Here is a 20,822-nt window from a genome sequence, read left to right as displayed (position 1 = left end):
CCATAAGGTCAGAGCAATGGCAGCCTCAGTAGCATTCCTCAGATCAACACCAATCGAGGAAATTTGTAAGGCTGCCACCTGGTCCTCGGTTCACACATTCACCTCACATTATTGTCTGGATACTCTCTCCAGACGGGATGGACAGTTTGGCCAAACAGTATTGAAAAATTTATTCTCTTAAGTCGCCAACTCCCCCTCCATCCCGCTGAGGTTAGCTTGGAGGTCACCCACTAGTGAGAATACCTGCCTGCTTGTCCTGGGATAAAGCAATGTTACTTACCGTAACAGTTGTTATCCAGGGACAGCAGGCAGCTATTCTCACGTCCCACCCACCTCCCCTGGGTTGGCTTCTCAGGCTAGCTACCTGAACTGAGGAGACACGCCCGGACCTCCGGGCGGGAAGGCACCGGCGCATGCGCGGTGCGGGCATCTAGAAACTTTTAAGTTTCTACAAGCAACACGTGCTTGTGAGACGTCCGTACCGGGGCTCTGTCTGATGACATCACCCACTAGTGAGAATAGCTGCCTGCTGTCCCTGGATAACAACTGTTACGGTAAGTAACATTGCTTTTGTTGACAAAACTCGGTGAAATCAATTTTGGAGGACCAGTGCTAGACTGGTTTAAGTCCGTTCTAACCAAAAGAAAATACATCATATGGGAAGACAACATCTTCTCTCGAAGCTGGAAGTCATTTTGTGGAGTTCCTCATAGCTCCCCTCTTTTCCCAGTCCTGTTCAACTTATTCATGAGCTCCCTTGGAGAAATCACATTCTCTAATGGAGAACAATGGTTAACCTATGCAGATGATATTTCTTCTTATTCAAATAGACTCAGCCATCACAAATATCCCTGAATAAATTACAAATGGAATAAATAAATCTCCATCTGGATAAATAGCAAACTCACACATTCAAGACCAAATTATTCTGATTTTACATCATCCAACAATCAGTTCTCAACTCTATAACCCTTCTATCAGGAACAACACTCACTGTGCACAATTCATCTAAAGTCCTTGGTGTTATCTAGATCAGTGGTCTTCACTTATTTTTAAGCGAGTGCCGTTTTGGGTCCAAAAGGGCTGAAGGAGAGCCTACAAATATCTTCCTACTTGGGGCCATGACACCAATAACGCTTCACAATATTCTTTCTTTTATAGAACACCTGGCCTTGGTCACACGTGCAGAATACTCGTACAGATAAACCCTATGCAAATACAGGTCCACAAACTAAAAGTCCTAAAATGCACAAACGAAACCCTAAGAAGCCAGATTCTGCATTCAGTACAACACCAAAGAAATAGAAAGAAATGCATTTCTTCCTGAACAGTGCAAAATATAGACAGCAAATGTAAATTCTCAAAACTCACATACAGTAGAATCTGTTATCCAGCACCCACAGGGGTTGGTGGATACCGGATAACTGTTTTTCTGGTTAAGTGAGAGTGTGTTAGAAACCTTGTCTAACAGTCTCAATTTCTCCCCACCTTGAAGCACCAGCACTTACAGTAGTCCTGAGCCGCAAAGTCGTCCTCCCTCCCTTAAGCCCCAAAGTGGCAGAAGCAGGTGGCAGTCCTGATCCACGAACCCCCTCGCTCCCGCCCTCTCTCCCTTCCTTACCTGAAGTGCAGCCAGTCAGCAGGAGGCAGCCTCAAAACAGGCTGCTCGCACCAGCCCTGGCAGAGCCTTTTCTCTGATGCGTTGGAAGTGACCGCTGTGTAATATCCTGGGTAGAAACAAAAAAACAATGTGGAGAAATGATGTTCCTGAGATGGACTTTATTAATATTAAAATAATATTAAAACTTGGTAAACCACATAAAAACCTCTAGGGCGCAGTCCGCTGAAAAGCTTTGGACCCTGGACCCAACACGGTCCGTGTTTCGACAGAATGTCTTCTTCATGTAGTCCTGTGGTACATGAATAAAAATGCCAGTCAAAAATAAACTGATCCATAAAAGCTGTGTGCAGGGTCCAAAGCTTTTCAGTGGACTGCGTCCTAGAGGTTTTTATGTGGTTTGCCAAGTTTTAATATTTTAATATTAATAAAATCCATCTCAGGAATATCATTTCTCCACATTGTTTTTGTTTCTTCTTGGATTTGTCTGTGGAGATCATTGGGGTAATTCTCTTGTTTTATATCCTAGGTAGAATCAGGCATGAGTTCTCACCCATTTGTGTACCTAATTAATCCTACTATCTACAGAAAACCTTTCTTTAAAAGTAAGAAACAATGTTGTGCATGATAGATAAAAGCAATGCATTTCTGAGTAAATTTCAGCACAATGGCCTCCACATAATTTTGAATCTTATCTAATAATGGTAATGAAAATTTTCTACTGCCCTGAATAATGGTTAGTAAAGGTAAAAAAGGACAGTATCAAGTTCTACAATACAGTACTAAAAAAAGCAAGGAAGAATTTTTACGGTGACAAAATCACTAGATCCAATAATCAGAGCAGCACATTGTTTAACATCTGGCGCTCCTTAACCTCTAAAAATTACTCCTCTATTCTCCCCTCCTCTCTAGCAGAGGACGACCTAGCAAAATTCTTCAACGAAAAGGTTGCTACTATAAGAAGTTCTTTTCCATCAACAGTCACTTACAGTTCTCTGGTGCTCAGCAACACTAACCATATCCTGGACAGTCTTTGAGCATGTATCTGAAGCCCAGGTCTCTAAACTGTGCCACAAATTAAGATCCTGCAAATGTGCCCTGGACCCGTTCCCTTCCTACCTTTACGAGAAAATTCCCACGCAGGCTATTTCATCTCTCACTAGACTTGTCAACTCAGCCTTACTATCTGGCCTATTTTCTGTACAAATGGGACTCATTGCCCTGACCCCACTTCTGAAAAAAGCTGATCTAGACCCATCCTCCCCATCCAGCTATCGTCCTATAGCAAATATTCCTCTCCTGATCAAAATGCTCGAGGCTATTATATCCACTCAGCTCTCATCTTACTTAGAAAGATTCTCCATTCTATTACCTTGCCAATATGACTTTAGACCCAATTTCAGCACTGAATCCCTGCTGGCCTCTTTAATCTCAAAGATCCAATAACTTCAGTCTTGTAATAAGTTTTCTATCCTACTACAATTCAATCTATCTGCGGCCTTTGATGTTGTCCACCACGATATCCTAATTTACCAACTTTCTGAGATAGGCATTAATTCCACAGTCTTAGAATGGTTCTCGAAATTTTTACGATCCACTCTTACATGGTTAACATGAATGGAACCATGTCTTCTTCTTGGAGACCGCTATGTGGTGTTCCCCAGTGATCACCTCTGTCCCCTATTCTTTTCAACATTTATATGTCTTCTTTGAAATTCTTCCATCGATCTCCCTTTGAAACTATATTTACATATGCAGATGACATCCTTGTCCTTCTCGAGATAGATTCGAACCTCACTAACCTCACCGAAAATATAACAGCTTGCATAATGAAACTCCAATCCTGGGCCTTCTCTGAATGAATCCAAAACAAAACTACTCTGGCTTGGCCCAAAATTAGATCAGTTACCCACGCTCATTCCACTACCTTCTGGTCCCAGACTGCAGATCGAATTTTCAAGCAAAGTTTTGGGCATCATTATTGACTTTGCACTTTCCTTTAATGATCATCTCAACTCTCTGGTAAAAAAATGTTTTTTAGTCTTCACATGTTGAGGAAAGTGAGATCCTGCTTCCGCCAACAACATTTTGCTGTCCTTGTACAATCAATCATTCTTTCCAGACTGAACTATTGTAATTCCATCTATCTAAATCTAACCAATAAAAATCTTCAAAGACTTCAGCGGATCCAGAACACTGCAGCTAGGTTGATCTTAGCAAATAGCAAATTTGACCATGTTTCCCCGCTTCTATCAAAACTTCACTGGCTTACGGTGATTTCTAGGATTCACCTTAAATGTACTTGCCTAATATTCAAGATCCTACATGGCATTCTTCCTCCCCTAATTCCACTATCCTGGAATTCTTCGAGACATAGAAACATAGAAATTGACGGCAGAAAAGGGCCATAGCCCATCGAGTCTGCCCATACCAATGACCCACTCCCTGATTCTTACTCTCCTAGAGATCCCACATGAATATCCCATTTTCTCTTGAAATCTAACACGCTGCTGGCCTCAATCACCCGCTGAGGCAGCTCGTTCCAATGATCGACCACCCTTTCGGTGAAGAAGTACTTCCTAGCATCACCCCGAAATTTCCCTCCCCTGATTTTCAGCGAGTGTCCTCTGGTTACCGAGGGTCCTGTAAGACTGAAGATATCATCTTTCACCTCTATACGCCCAGTAATATACTTAAAGGTCTCAATCATGTCCCCTCTCTCTCTTCGCTCCTCCAGCGAGTACATCCGCAGTTTTTTTAACCTTTCTTCATACGTGAGATCCCTGAGCCCCAAGACCATTCTGGTAGCCATTCGCTGAACCGACTCAATTCTCAACACATCTTTTCGGTAGTGTGGTCTCCAGAATTGAACACAATACTCGAGATGAGGTCTCACCATGGATCTGTACAGTGGCATTATGACCTCAGGTTTTAAGAACATAAGAACTGCCATCTCCAGATCAGACCTTCGGTCCATCAAGTCCGGCGATCCGCACACGCGGAGGCCCCGCCAGGTGTACACCTGGCGTAATTTATAGTCCACCATATCTTTATATGCCTCTCTTAAGGAGATATGCATCTAGTTTGCTCTTGAAGCCTAGGACGGTCGATTCCGCAATAATCTCCTCTGGGAGGGCATTCCAGGTGTCAACCACTCTCTGAGTGAAGCAGAACTTCCTGACATTAGTCCTGAACCTGTCCCCCCTTAGCTTCATTCCATGTCCTCTAGTCCGTGTCAAATTGGACAGTGTAAATAATCTTCTCTGCTCTATTTTGTCGATTCCTTTCAGTATTTTGAAGGTCTCGATCATATCCCCACGCATTCTCCTTTTCTCAAGGGAGAACAATCCTAGTGTTATAAGTCTATCCTCATATTCCAGTCTCTCCATACCCTTCACCAGTTTTGTTGCTCGTCTCTGCACCCTCTCCAGCAGTTTTATATCCTTCTTTAGGTAGGGAGACCAATGTTGGACGCAGTATTCCAAGTGTGGTCTGACCATTGCCCTATAAAGCGGCATTATAACTTTCTCCGATCTACTCGAGATTCCTTTCTTTATCATGCCCAACATTCTATTTGCCTTCTTTGCCGCTGCCGCGCATTGTGCCGACGGCTTCAGGGTCCTATCTATCAGTACACCCAGGTCCCTTTCTTGTTCACTCTTCCCCAGAGTTGCACCTGACATTGTATACTCGTATTCCTTATTTTTATTGCCTAAATGCATTACCTTGCATTTCTCCACATTGAACTTCATCTGCCATTTCTCCGCCCATGTTTCTAACCGACACAAGTCGCTCTGGAGTTTCTCTCTATCCTCCTGCAATCTGATTGCCCGGCATAGTTTTGTATCGTCTGCAAACTTGATGATCTCACTGGATGTTCCTTCCTCCAGGTCATTGATATAAATATTAAAAAGGATCGGCCCAAGTACCGAGCCCTGGGGTACACCACTAGTCACTTTCTCCCAGTCGGAGAACTTCCCATTTATGCCCACTCTCTGCTTTCGGTTTTCCAGCCATTTGCCTATCCATCTTTGTATATCTCCCTCTATGCCATGGCTTTGTAGTTTCCTGAGAAGTCTTTCGTGTGGAACTTTGTCGAACGCTTTCTGACAAAACCCCTACGGATACAGCCCATCATTTGTCTTGCCTTAGACGAAGCCTTCTCTACTTGATTGGCAGCCTTCATATCATCGCTAATGATCACTCCTAAATCACGTTCCACCGTGGTCCTGGACAAGGTTTCACCATTTAGTGTGTAAGTTCTGTGTGGATTTTTTTTGCCTAGGTGCATTACTTTACATTTTTTAGCATTGAAGCCTAGCTGCCAAGTTGATGACCACTGTTCAAGCTGTCTTAGGTCTTGCGTCATAAAGTCAGGCACACTGCTTTTGCCAACTATGTTGCATAGTATGGCATCGTCGGCAAACAGTGATACTTTTCCTCTAAGTCCTTGGGTCAAGTCTCCTATGAATAAATTGAATAGAATCGGCCCTAAGACGGAGCCTTGAGGTACTCCACTCATCACTGCTGACGTTTTCGAGGGGGTACCGTTTACCTGACACTACCAGATCCGCCCACAAACTCAAACTATCTTTCTCCTCGTTAAAAGGCGTCATGTATGCAGGTAAATTAGGGAAATCCCTTTTCTTCAAATTCACTGAGATTTGGAATAACCTCCCTGCCCCGCTGCTGAACCTAGGCTCATTCCAATTATTCCAAAAGCATCTGAAAACTTGGCTTTTCTCCAAAACATAAAGCTATCTATTTAAAATGTAAAGCTAGCTATCCTCTTCATAACCTGTAATTTCTTATTATGTCCTTCCCTCATTTATTGAATTTACCTGTAACCGTGCCAAGCTCTATCTTTATGGAGATGATGCAGTATACAAACTTAAGGTTTAGTTTAGTTTAAACAAAAGCCAGGAATTAAATTTATTTATTTGGTTAGTTTTATATCCCATCCTCCCTCAGAACGGGTTACAAAGTTGACATGCATAATGCATAGACAAACAGATAATTATGAATTTACATGTGTACAGTAAGGTACACATGTAATATACAGAGAGTCAACTTTAGCATACAATTTGGCCTTTTTTAAAGTTAAGATACAGTTATTTCCATCATAAGGCATTTACTGATGCCAGTTCAAAATTCATCTGGAAAGGCCTGTCTGCTGGGTTGGGATGTCATGAGAAAAAATTGCTAGGACCAAATCATAAATACAGAAGCCACAAAAAGCAAAACCAGCACCAAAGATAAATTATTTTATCGCCCCTCCAGACTGGCAAAGAAATTGATGGGTTATAATGCACCTTGACCAGCAGGTGGAGACTGAAATACAAACTTTTGACTGTAGTAAAGTGGGCTGTGCAGTAGAGAGTTGGGCTGGGACAGAAATCCCATCCGTCCCTGCCGGAATCCTCTCCGTCCCCGTGAGGAATCCCCTCCATCACCGCAAGAATCCCCTCTGTCCCCGCCTGCACCCCATAAAAGTTGCCTGCCCCCATAAAAAGCAGCAATTACTTCAGAAAGTTTTGATTTATTTTTTTTTTAAGTCTGTGGTTAAAGGAATTATCTTCCAAAAGGAAGTATACTGTATACACAATTTTTCTTCTTACAAAAAAATCATAAATAAAAACAAGTTGACACCAAATAGTCAGTACCGTCATGATATGTATTGTGAGTGTACTGCAACAGGTTCGAGTGTCCTCGATAAAAACTAAGTCTTAAGGAATTTGGGGTTTGAGTCTATACATTTAGGCTGAGAAAGATGTGCAGATAGTACTTACATTGTAAGCTTAAGAAAAACAAAATTCTTTAAGACTAGTTCTCCGCTGAAAAGAATTACTGAGGGACAAAGGTTAACCATTACCAGCATATGCATCAATATTTCAACTGCAACAGGTGTGCCTTCGATAAAATTTAATGGAAAGCTGAGGAGACGCCTAAACTCTAGGCTTGTGTGTTCTGAAGTGTCAAGACTTTTTCTCATACCTGATCTATTACAACGCAGTGTAACGTTTACGCCAGCCTCCTCCTCCTCTTCCTCTCTTAGTCAGGGCCTTTGGGGGGATCGGCTCAGATCTCTAAAGGCTTCGGGCTTCGTCTCCTGGGGGTCTTTCAATCGGGGCCTTTGGAGGCAGAGTCCTCCTCTGCTCGGGAGTCCTCCTTGGGTCCGGTCTCCTCCTCGGATCCGGTCTCCTCCTCTGAAGGCTTTGTCTCCACCTCAGGTCACTCTCTCAGTTGGGGCCTTTGGTGGGATTGGGCGGCTCACTCAATTAATATAGGCTGTCTTCCCACCTAGCCTTGCATGTGATGCCTCCCGACCAATCTGCGCTGTGTACATATGTGTTGAGCTCACTGCTCAGCATAGCTGTCCTTGCCATGGCTCCACACCCGGACCGGTTTCTTCATTAAATTTGAAGTGGATCGACAGAGCATTAGGAACCCCGGTTCTATCCCTGTGGGAGTCCTGTGGGCCCCGGGGTCCTGGTGGGAGTTCCTTGGGGGGGGGATCCCCGTGGGAGTCCCGCATAGCTGGGGGGGGGAACACCACGAAGGACCTGCAGGATTCCCATGATCCCCATTTCCATGCAGACCTCTACTGTGCAGTCCCAAGTAAAATCAGTCTGTTCTCAGTCTCCAGCAGGTGGAGTGGTAAGCCTTTACAGACTTTACCTGATTTAATGTAGGGCTGTTGGATTTTGTTTAGATTGGCCTTTTTGTCCCTGTTTGTGGTGCCAGATAGAGCTTGGGGGACCCTCTCGGTGGTCTGTACATCCGACCTTGGGGGTGCCACACTCGACTGGTCAAGTCCTCCACCCCATTTTCCCCACCTCCCCCCAATTTTTTTCCTATAGAAGTGCCTCAGCTGTAAGGCTTGCCACTAAGTACAGGCAAGGCATATAGCTTTGAGAGCCAGTGGGGTCTGTTCAATTGCAAATTAAAGTTATATTGAGGGAAAAAGAAGTCCTGAAGCAGTGCCAGTCTGAAGAGAAGCCTTCAATTAAGTTTAATTGATTTTTATTGGTAACCAGCACTTTCTTTATCGTCCATCCAGACTGGCACAGAAACTGATAGCTTCCCTTACCGCCGATAGTGCTGGGGACTTCCTGTTTGCGGCTGCTGGCTTGTCTGTTTTAGCGGCTGGGTCTGTTCGGACCTCTTTGCCGTTGCAAGCCTCTGTGTTTTTTTCAGCAGGTTTTTCGCCAGTTTTGGTGGGAAGTGCCATCATTTTTCCTGTGGCTTCAGGTAATCTTCTCCCTGTCTTAGAGAGACAGGAACAGGTTTGTGTTGGGTATCTTGCTTTGACAGTGAATCCTGCTTTGCCACCAGGGGGGTTTGCCCCAGATTTTGTTTTAGCCATGTACAAGGTTTACTTGCAGGAGGCTGTGGGGGTCCTGTTTAATGTTGATTTTAATAAGATTTATTATATTTAAAACCTAATATGGCCACATTTCAGCATTATACCTGAGAGAAACAATGATGCCAAAACGTGGTCATGTTGGGTTTTAAATATAATTGTTTGGTTTTTTTTCTTTATTGTAGTTTTTGATACCTGAAGTATGATTTTCTAGGTTTTGTGCAGTTAGTATTTTATTTGGGCTTCTTTTACTAAATCTCAGAACAGCTTCTTATCACGGTTTGGAGAGGTAAATGCTCCTTCGCTTTTTCAAGTTCTTTTTTTTTTTTAATTCTTTATTCATTTTTGTATATAACAACAAGTGCATCAGATAAAATCATATGAACTTATAAATACACACTCGATTATCTTTCATGTAATACATCAAATACAACATTCCAAAACCATACTTATGTTCCACAATATCTTGAATATTATGTAATACACCTAATATCTAAACAATTATTATTAGAATAAAAAACCCTCCCATCCCCTCCCCTCCCCTCCCGTTACAGAAAATACCATCCCAAAATAGTAAAAATAGTGATATATTCATTTACTATATAAGATTAATAATACCCACCCACACCCCCTCTTATCCAATATCTTACTTTGGGAAAATGTTATCACTCATTACAAAAGTCTGTTAATGGTCCCCAAATCTTCTGAGAGACAGTAGAGAAAGCCTGGTGCCTATTCAGGGACACGGTGCTAGAAGCACAAAACCTATGCATCCCCAGGTTTAGGAAAGGGTGCAAAAAAATTCAATCAAAAGACCCGGTATGGATAACAAATGAAGTGAAGAAGGCGATAGGTGACAAGAAAAAATCGTTCCGAAAATGGAAAAAGGACCAAACCGAGGAAAACCGGAAGGAACACAAACATCACCAGAAAGACTGTCACCGAGTTGTTAGGAAGGCAAAAAGAGAGTACGAAGAAAGGCTGGCCGGGGAAGCAAGAAACTTCAAAACATTCTTCAGATAAGACAAAGGGAAGCAACCGGCGAGGGAGGAAGTAGGACCGTTGGATGATGGAGACAGAAAGGGAGTGGTAAAGGAAGAAAAAGAGGTAGCTGATAGGTTAAACGAGTTCTTCTCGTCGGTCTTCACGAGCGAGGACACATCCAATGTACCAGAACCCGAAGAGGTCATAAGGGGGGATCAAGAAGAAAAACTGGCACATATTGAGATAAGCCACGAGGATGTCCTCCAACAGATAGATTAAAAAGCGACAAATCACCGGGCCCGGACGGAATCCACCCAAGGATCCTAAAAGAGCTAAGAAACGAAATAGCGGAAACACTACGACAAATTTGTAACCTGTCTTTGACAACTGGGGAGATCCCGGAGGACTGGAAAATAGCAAACATCACACCTATCTTTAAAAAGGGATCGAGGGGGGACCCCAGGAACTACAGGCCGGTAAGCTTGACTTCTGTTCGGGCAAGATGATGGAAGCACTGATAAAGGACAGCATCTGTAAGCACATAGAATCAAACGGACAACTGAAAGCGAGCCGGCATGGCTTCTGCAAGGGAAGATCATGCCTGACGAACTTACTGCACTTCTTTGAAGGAATAACCAGCCAGATGGACAAAGGGGAACCCATAGACATTTACCTCGACTTCCAAAAGGCCTTCGACAAAGTACCCCATGAGCGGCTACTTAGGAAACTGTGGAACCACGGGGTGGAAGGGGACGTATACAGATGGATTAAGCACTGGTTGGTAGGCAGAAAACAAAGGGTTTCAGTGACGGGCCAATACTCGGACTGGCGGAGAGTCACGAGCGGTGTTCCACAGGGGCCAGTGCTCGGACCGCTGCTGTTTAATGTATTTATAAACGACCTAGAATCAGGGACGAAGTGTGAAGTTATAAAGTTTGCAGATGACACCAAACTCTGCAGCAGGGTTAGAACCGCGGAGGAATGCGAAGACCTACAAAAGGACCTAAGCAAACTAGAAGAGTGGGCAAATAAATGGCAAATGCAATTTAATATAGAGAAATGCAAGGTCATGCATATTGGGAGAAAGAACCCAAGGTTCAGCTACAAAATTGGGGGTTCAATTCTGGGTAACAGTAATCTTGAAAAGGACTTGGGTGTGCTGGTGGACACAACAATGAAGCCAACGGCACAATGAACAGCAGCCTCCAAGAAAGCCAATAGAATGTTGGGAATTATTAAGAAGGGCATTACAACCAGGACGAAGGAAGTCATGCCGCTGTATCGTGCAATGGTGCGCCCGCACCTGGAATACTGTGTCCAGTATTGGTCACCGTATCTCAAAAATGGACATGGCGATACTTGAAAGGGTCCAGAGAAGAGCGACGAAAATGATAAAAGGTATGGAAAACATTTCATACGCAGACAGGTTGGAGAGGCTGGGGCTCTTCTTCCTGGAGAGGCGGAGACTCAGAGGAGACATGATAGAGACTTACAAGATCATAAAGGGCATAGAGAAGGTGGAGAGGGACAGAAAACAACAGGGCACTCGGAGAAACTGAAGGGGGACCGGTTTAGAACCAATGCCAGGAAGTTCTTTTTCACTCAGAGGGTGGTTGACACCTGGAATGCGCTGCCGGAGGTTGTGATAGGACAGAGCACACTACGGGGTTTTAAAGAAGGATTGGATAAATTCCTGACAGATAAAGGAATCGAGGGATACAGATAAGGGCAAAGATAGGATATAGAAATGGTATCAAGGCGAAATTTAAGGGATCACATACAGGTCATGGACCTGATGGGCCACCGCGGATGCGGACTGCTGGGCGCGATGGACCACCGGTCTGACCCAGCAGGGGCGACTTCTTATGTTCTTACCAAAATATCATTTCTGTGTTGCTATTGTGTGCTCCATTTTGTAAATATGACATACAGAATTCTACCAAAAGTTGTAATTTAATCTATCATAATTTTTCCAATTGTATGTAATCTGCTGATTGGCTACCCCAGTTAATATAAATAAAAGTTTATTATTATTTGACGAAATTTGATTCTTTGCTCTCATTGTCATGCCAAAAAAAATAGTATCATATGTCAAGGCCACTGGATTCTCTAACATCCTATTTATTTGAGGCCAAATTGATTTCCAAAATAATAATATGAATGGACAATAGAATAAAAGATGATCTAATGTCCCAGCCTCACGATGATAGTGCCAACATCTATTAGACTTAGAGCTATCTAATTTTTGTAAACGAACAGGGGTCCAAAAAGCTCTATGCAAAAAAAAAAAACCATGTTTGTCTCATAGATGCAGACACTGTACATCTCATCCTCCAAGACCAAATCCGTGGCCATTGAGACGCATTAATTTGATGCTTGATCTCAATGCGCCAAATGTCTCAAAGACCAGTTTTTGGTGTTTTATTCACAAATTCAGATATTAATTTATACCACTGTGTGGCCTGGTGTCCCATGAAATCTACCTGAAAGCCTAAAAATTCCAAACTATATTGATTATTAAGAGTTTTCCATTCAGGGAACCCCGCCTGAATGGCCTGCTTCAATTGCAACCATTGTGACTTGTTAAGGCCAAATTTATGTTGCAATTGTGAAAACTCAAGCAGCTTACCATTAGATATATCTTCCAATGTACGTATTCCCGCTATCATCCAATGCTTCCAGATGATTTTAAAACCGCCAATTTTGAACTTGGGGTTTAACCAAATCGTTTGATTTGTTAATTTATTTATCGGAATAGGAGTTAGATTATTTACATATCATAAAGTTTTCCATGTATCAACAAATATTCTATGATCTTTATATAATCTTGGCATTTTGATACTAAGAACATGACCAAGTCGCAAAGGAAACATAAGTCGCCATTCTAACCAAACCAGTCTTGGATATTATCAATGGGTTCTGGGAGGACCCAATACATACCTTGACGCAAAATATAGGCCTGATGATACCTATAAAAATTAGGAAAATTTACCCCCCTTCCCTAATTGGCTTTTGTAAAGACACTAAAGCAATTCTAGGAGATTTACCCAGCCAAGTAAATTTTGTTAGAACACTATTTAACTTTTTATAAAAAGACCCCTGGAAAAAAAACGGTAACATTCCCATTTGGTAACAAACCACTGGTAGAATCATCATTTTAACAGTTTGTACTCTCCCCCACCAAGATAGATGTAAAGGATTCCATTGCTCACACATTTCTGTGACCCTCTGCAATAAACATTTTTCATTTAATTTCATTGTATCATCCACTTATTCAAGTTCTACGAGCATTGGAGCATTTACCTCAACGGCTCATGGTAAGAAGCTCTTCTGCAGTTTAGTAAAAGAAGCCATTTGTTTTTTTAAAACAAAGATTATATAAATCATCATTAAATGTGGGTTTTGTTGTTTTTTTTTTTTTTACAGGAAGCGGTGCAGACAATGGAATGTTTAGATGACTGCACTGTATGGGCTACTCGCTGCAATAAAACTCTGGCACCTAGTCCTAATAATACTAGAGATTTTGCATTTGCTGCTGGGCCTGTTTCTACACCTTTCAACAAATTGCCAACGCATCCTTGGCAAGTTCTAGAAGATAAAGGTAATCAGGTTTCTTTGAAAATGACAAGGCTAAAAGTTTGAATCTGTGATCTTATTCAAGAATAGCAGTTTAGGTGCATAAAGGAAGAAAATGGAAATTTTTACAATAATACTAAAACAATTTTTAATTTCAGAGCTCTAAGAAGAGTAAGGCAATGTGAATTTCCTAAACAGTGAAAGGGAAAATTCCATTTACTTCAGTGTAATATGTAGATCTTCATCACAGAGAAATTTTAAATATGTTTAGTCCAAAATCTTCAGAAGATTACAATGGAATAGAGTTTAAAAAAATATGAATAAATAGAGTATCCCTAATTGCAAGAAAGTGTAAGGAAAGATGGAGAGAATGTGAGATCTTTGGCAGACCACATGACTCTCGTGATGTTACTGTATTTGATGGGGGTCTATTCAACTGGTCAGAAATAGCTCCTGGCAAGTTCTAGACTTGCTTAGTAACGTAGTAAATGATGGCAGATAAAGACCAGAATGGTCCATCCAGTCTGCCCAACAGTCATACTCATCAATTCATAATTAAACAACAATGAACCTGATATACCTAATCATGGTTTATCTGGCATTTCTGGGATATAGGCTGAAGTGGCTTCTGTAGTCTATTGAATCCATTTTGTCATTTGCAGGACACCGACCAAAAAGTCTGCCTGGCACTGTCTTCACATTCCAGCTACTGAAGTTGCTGTCTAAGCCCTCTCCAGCTCATCCTAAACCAGTGCCATATCCAGGACACAGAGGCCCTGATTCTGTATAGGACTCCCGGGAGAGGTGTCCTATACAGAATTGGACCTACACTAACCCCGATGAATAAAAAACTAAAACAGAAAATAGTTTGATGTATAAAATATATGAATATGGTTGGAGTGTTAGTGTTGGACATATGTAAGGATTAGGGAGGGAGGGTAGGGATCTCAGTTTTGGTATTAAGAGTTGTAATTAGGAATATTATTAATACAATGAATTCTATATAAAATATGTATTATCAGGGTTGGGGGGAGGTTTTATTCATTATATTTATGTGATACATGTAAGTTAATCAAGTGATGTTGTATAAGGTCAAATGTGTTTCTATGTTACACTTGTTGTACTATGTAAAAATGAATAAAGAATTAAAAAAAAGAAATTTTCCAGGAATAGAAAATCCCAGGGCTGTGCCTCCCACCCAGGGTAGCAGCCCAAGAAGTTGCAATTCCTTCCTGTGTAAGATTGGAGGCAGGCTGCAGGACTTCTTGGAAGCATGGGAGCCTATCATGACTGACCAGTGGGTTCTGGAAGTCATCAGGGATGGCTACAAGTTAAGAATTTGCCTGTTCCCTTTCTGCCTGGATCGTAAACTCACCAGCAGGCAGACTGGAAAAAGCAGCCCAGGTCCAGGTGACATTACAGCTAAAGCAGCGTGATTGTGCCGCTGCTGTTGATTACTCCGTCCCTGATATTGGGGGCCGGGCTTGTGAATTTTCAGTCATTTTACAAATATAGCTGATTATTTGCTCCCTCCTGATGAGGACATTGAAACAGGACCTGTCGAGTGAGCGGAAGAGTGAGCGGAATTGAGCGAGTGGAATCGAACAGTGAGCAGAGTTGAACAGTGACATTGAGTGAACGGGACTGAGCGAGTGGATCTGAACAGTGAATGGACTGGAAATAGTGACATTTGAGTGAGTGGGATTATGCGAGCGGGACTGAATAGCGAGCGGAATCGAACAGTGAAGATTGGTGAACTTTGAATTTTGTCCCGCTTTGGATTAACTGCAGCCGCTTGAGCTAAGTATTTTTCACTGCTTGTTCACACACCTGTGAGCCTTTGTGGCTTATGTTTGGTTGAGATTTCTGTGTGTGTTATTTTTTGCTTGGATCTAACACTTGTATTATTTTTCATGAACATTTTGTGATATGTGTTCAGGGTTCACTGTTATTTGGATTTGTGGATGAGACTGAGGACCCTATATTCTTTTTTCTTTGGTGACTTTTGCTATTTTTGCACTTAGGTTTTGATGTTTTTTATTTGGATAAGTTTTTGGGAGAACTCTTTTTGGTGATTTCCTCTCCTTTCCACATTAGTCTGGGGGTGGTTGTGCTCCTTACTATTTATTATTTTATACAGATATATGAGGACAAGATGTACGGGGCAGGGTTTATTTAGATTTATTTTTAAGTGCTTGTCACTCCATAAACACCTGCCCGGGGCCATTGGTTGTTACGAGGGCACTGGGCCCGTACTGACTGGTCCTCTTATTTATTGATTTTTATTTAATTATTCTTTGGAAGCACAGTCTTCTATACTGTCTCCAGTGTGGTTTAAGGACAGTTTATCACTATTCTATACCAATTTTTTGAAGTTTGGACTTTCGTTATTTTTGGTATATATATACTTTGGTCTCACAGATCAGCCATGGGGAATAATGTCTATCAATTCTTTACATCCATCCAAATTGCTATTAATGTGAGCTTTGGAAGATGTTCTCTTAATAACACTGAATGACACATTGAAATCACTAAGGATATTGCCCCCTCCTCCATGAGCTTCTTGCAGATTCTTTATTGCAACATTCAGCCTTTATCCAACACTATAATATCATGTGCCATTTCCAACAGTGCTCAATCTTCAGATCAGTAACAAAGGCTTACTGAAATGCATATTCATTTTCTGCCTCCAAGGCACTTGTGGATATATCCAGTCTTATGATGTCATATAAATATGCAAATAGCCTAACAACCAAAGGTTGGCATAAATATGGTCTTAATAAATCACAAAGCTTTAGATGGTTGCAACTGAAGCAGGCTATTCAGGAGGGGTTTCCTGAATGGAAAAATCTCAATAATCAGTATAGTCTGGAGTTCTTATGCTTTCAGGCGGATTTTTTGGGACACCAAGCCGCACAGTGGTATAAATTGATATCTGGATTTATGAATAAAAAACTAAAGACTGGTCTTAAAGACATTTGGAGCATTAAGAACATAAGAAGTTGCCTCCGCTGGGGCAGACCAGCGGTCCATCCTGCCCAGCAGTCCACTCCCGCGGCGGCCCATCAGGCCCACTGCCTGAACAGTGGTCTCTGACTAATTTTGTAATTTACCTCTAATCCTGTCCCTATAACCTTACCTCTACTCCTATCTGTACCCCTCAATCCCTTTGTCCTCCAGGTACCTGTCCAGACCTTCTTTGAAGCCCTGTAGCATACTTCTGCCTATCACATCCTCCGGCAGTGCATTCCATGTATCCACCACCCTCTGGGTGAAAAAGAACTTCCTGGCGTTTGTTCTAAACCTTTCCCCTTTCAATTTCTCCGAATGCCCATTTGTACCTGTGGTTCCCCTTAGTTTGAAAAATCTGTCCCTATCCACTTAAGTATCAAACTTCTGCGTCTCAATGGCCACAAATTTGGTCTTGGAGAATGAGATGTACAGTGTCTGCATCTATGAGACAAATTTGGTTCTTTTTGTTACATAGAGCATTTTGGACCCTGGTTCGATTACAAAAGTTAGATAGCTCTAAGTCTAATAGATGCTGGCATTGTAATCTGGAAACAGGGACTCTGGATCATTTAATATTCTATTGTCCCTGTATCATGGCCTTTTGGAAATCAATTTGGTCTCAAATAAATTGTTTACTAGAAAACCATGTAGCATTATCATATGATACTATTCTGTTCGGTATGTCAATGAGAACAAAAAGTCAAATTTCATCAAGCAATAATAAACTTTTATTGATTATGACAGGAGTCACTATACAACATATCACCAGTAATTGGACAAATTACAATAGACTTAACTATACATTCTGGTGGAATTCGTTGTGCCACATTTACAAAATGGAAAGAACAATTGCCATACAAAAAGGGAATTATAATAATTTTTAAAAGATTTGGGGGCCATTGACAAATTATTATAATGATTAGATATTATTTTCCACTGGAAGTACATTTTATACATGGGGAGGGGGATGGTATAAAGTTCTATTAAAGGTTCAATCAATAGATAAGAATACAATATTTATACGATATTTTTGATTAAAATATTTGTGGGAAGGGTGGGTGGAGAGGGAATAAATTTATGTATTTAAGATGACAATAGGAAGAAATTCAAGTGATGTGTAAAAGTTTTAAATGATGTAATATTATGTACTTGATGTAAGATGAAAAAATGAATAAAGAATTTAAAAAAAAAATTTTTTTTTTTTTTTTATAATTTTCTTATCCCCGACGAGGGGCGTGGCTTAACGCGAACACGAATGGAGGAGTGATCGCGAAGCTCCTCTTCATCTAGGCAATGGAAGATAAAAATATTATTCCCTTCTTGATGATTTCATCAAAAAATAATTATTAACGATGTTGAATTTATGGAAAGTTTGATATTACCCTCTTATGCCGAAGTTTGATGTGAAGTTTGAGAGAATAAAAGCTGAGTAGTCAGAGCGCCGTTTTTCCTCAGTGCCGGAACGAAGCGGTGTTGAGGTTTGAATCGCTGATTTGTGAAAGATATAAATTTAAAGAATCTTAGAGATTAATGAAAAAAGTACTGCTGAGATTTGGGAAAAGTTTAAGGGAAGAAAGTAAAGAGAAAAAATCTGTTTCTCTTTATGCCGGTTTTTTCATGACAGGATGAGGATTGCTGGAGCGACGAGGAATATATAAAAAAAAAACTTAGCGTGAATGACACCAGCCTGATAATATACCTGCCAAACCTAAGTAAGTGCTGTTATTTCTCTGTGCTGAAAACTGAAAACTGACTAACAGTTAAAAATACCGATCTTGTTGTGAGACTGCTGTCAATTGATTTCTGGATCTGTGGCGGTTTGATGCAGCCCTCTCCTACCGGCACTGAGTCGGAGCCCTAGGGGTGGAGAGTCAAGGAAATCAGTTTTATCTTTCGCCGGTTTCTTTTTGTGAAGGCAGACAATTGAACATTAAATAAGCCAACAACAGGAAAGGGATAAGGCGATACGATAGTGAGAAGGGCTGTTAAAATTTTAAACTGACTAAAAAAAGAAAGACCGATCCTAATGTGAAACCGTTGTCAGTTGACTTCCTGAGCTGTGGCGGTTTGAGGCAGCCTTATACAGCTGGCGCTGAGACGGAGCCCTGGGAGATCAACTAATTGCCTGAAGCCAATTTCTTTATTTGTGATATGAAAACAAGACACTGAAAAGAATGAAGGCAGTTTATTGAATAATACATAAGTCAACAATTAGAAAAAAAAAAAAGTTCTCACTGTCTTTGATAGAGGACTGATGTTTGTCAAAGAAAAAGGAAAGGATAAAATCTCCTCAATTTAAAAACTGATTTTGGAGAGAAGAACAGTGCCTATCAATCTAAAATTAGGAAAGATTGAAACAGCCCTCCTCTGCCGATTTTGATGAGGAATCCTGAGGGTAAGGAGCTGATTTCTCTTATTATACAGTGTAAAAAAAAAATTGGTGAAAATAATTCCAATTGAAACTACTCTCAAACGAAATTAGACTGGAAACCTGAAGGAAAGGATCCAAAAAATATTTTGCTATTCCACATAGCAAAGCATCGAAGGTGAACTACTATACACTGTTGTGGACAACATAAGGATTGTGGAAAAGGTAAAATCTGTAAAAATAAGTTTAGGAATATGGCAAGTACCAGACAAAATAAAAATGAGACTGGTATGTCAGCAAAAAGACAGAAGCAGGATCAAATCACACCAAGTAAGATCCCACTCCCTGTTGAAGAACCTGATATATTGAGTAAAGCAGAGGTCATGGAAGAACTGAGACAAATTAAACAAATGCTCAAGGAAAATGTAACCAATATGGCTGAAATTAAGGAAGAAATATTAAACATCCACAGACAAATGGAAGTACAAAATAAAAGAACAACTGTCTTAGAAAATAAAATGGAGGTCATAGAAGGTGAAACAAACAGATGCAAAAAAGACAGTCTGGAATTGAATAAATTGAAAGATCAACTGGAAGACTATGAAAATCGAGGAAGAAGGAAAAATATTAAACTTTTTGGAATACAAGAAAATTTAGAAGGGAAAAGCGCTATACAATTTCTTGAAAACTTAATTCCAAAAATACTACAACTGGATTTAAAACAACCGATAGAAATAGAAAGGGCGCATAGGATCCCAGCAAAATATGTAGAAAATCATGGCAGACCAAGACCGCTAATATTCAAAATGCTTAGATACCAACAAGCATTAGAAATATTAAATGCTGCCAAAAAAGATAAAAATCTAAATTATAAAGGATCCAAGATATGGTTTTTGCCAGATTTCGCTAAAAACACAGCAATTAAAAGAAAGAGACTATTAGACATGAGACCTCAACTAAAAGAAAAAGGATATAAATACGGATTATATTATCCGGCAAAAATGAGAGTATCATCTGGAGATAAATCTTGGTACTTTGAAGATCCAGAAAAACTAAAAGACTTTCTTTCAAAATCAGAACCTATGTTATTTTAACACAAAACATCAAGATTGGTTTTGATGAAAATGTGAAAAATTATATAATATGAGATATTGAAATACTGAAGAAAGAAAAACATGAACTAAAGAAAAGACAATAAAAATATAAGAGAGGAAATATAAGATATAGGAAAAATATCAATAACATATTAAATACATGTTTAAAGATAAATTATTTTGATGTAAATTATAATACTAGGGTAGTATAAATTAAAAGTTGATGAAAGGATAAAGATACATTATTGAAATGTTAGAAATAAAAAAAAAAAAAAAAAAATGATTACAAATATTAAAGGTTAATATAGATAGATAGAAGGATATATTGAATGATTATTAGTTGCCTAGGAGGGAGGGGAATGTTCGGGTTGCAGTTCCAATGTGTTTTCTTAAGCAGTCATTATATTGGGTGGGAAAGGGAGGGAAAAAGATGATATATATTAGAGTGATTAAGGAAAAAGTAAATAAGGGATTGGATACTACAAGGGTTTATATGTGTGTCATAGAAAATATTTTTTGGATTTTAATTATGAAAGAAGAGGGGAAAAAGTTTACATTGATAAATTTTAAATTATATAATGTCTTTTAAGATATATTCTATTAATGTCAATGGCCTGAATCATGTAATTAAAAGAAAAAAGGTTTTAACATTTTTAAAAAAGCAAAATGCGGATATTTACTGTCTGCAGGAGACCCATCTTAATACAAAAGAATCACAGAAACTAACGGGTGGGTGGGTAAAAGAATGTTTTTTTGCTCCAGCAGAGGGTAAAAAGGCAGGGGTAGCAATTCTTATAAATAAAAAAT

The 20,822-nt window shown here is 40.3% G+C and overlaps 1 protein-coding gene across 1 annotated transcript in view; it reads left to right on the top strand.

Moving 5' to 3' along the window:
- The window catches only part of BUB1 (BUB1 mitotic checkpoint serine/threonine kinase), a 243,236-nt gene that overhangs the window by 152,181 nt on the left and 70,233 nt on the right, over window positions 1-20,822 (top strand). The window contains exon 16 of the mRNA XM_033939939.1: window positions 13,392-13,566. Coding sequence (XP_033795830.1) covers window positions 13,392-13,566 — 175 coding nt within the window. The remainder of the gene's footprint in view (window positions 1-13,391; window positions 13,567-20,822) is intronic.

This window comes from Geotrypetes seraphini, chromosome 3 (assembly GCF_902459505.1).
Source record: "Geotrypetes seraphini chromosome 3, aGeoSer1.1, whole genome shotgun sequence".
Lineage (NCBI taxonomy): Eukaryota > Metazoa > Chordata > Amphibia > Gymnophiona > Dermophiidae > Geotrypetes > Geotrypetes seraphini.
This window is presented reverse-complemented; position numbering and strand designations above follow the sequence as displayed.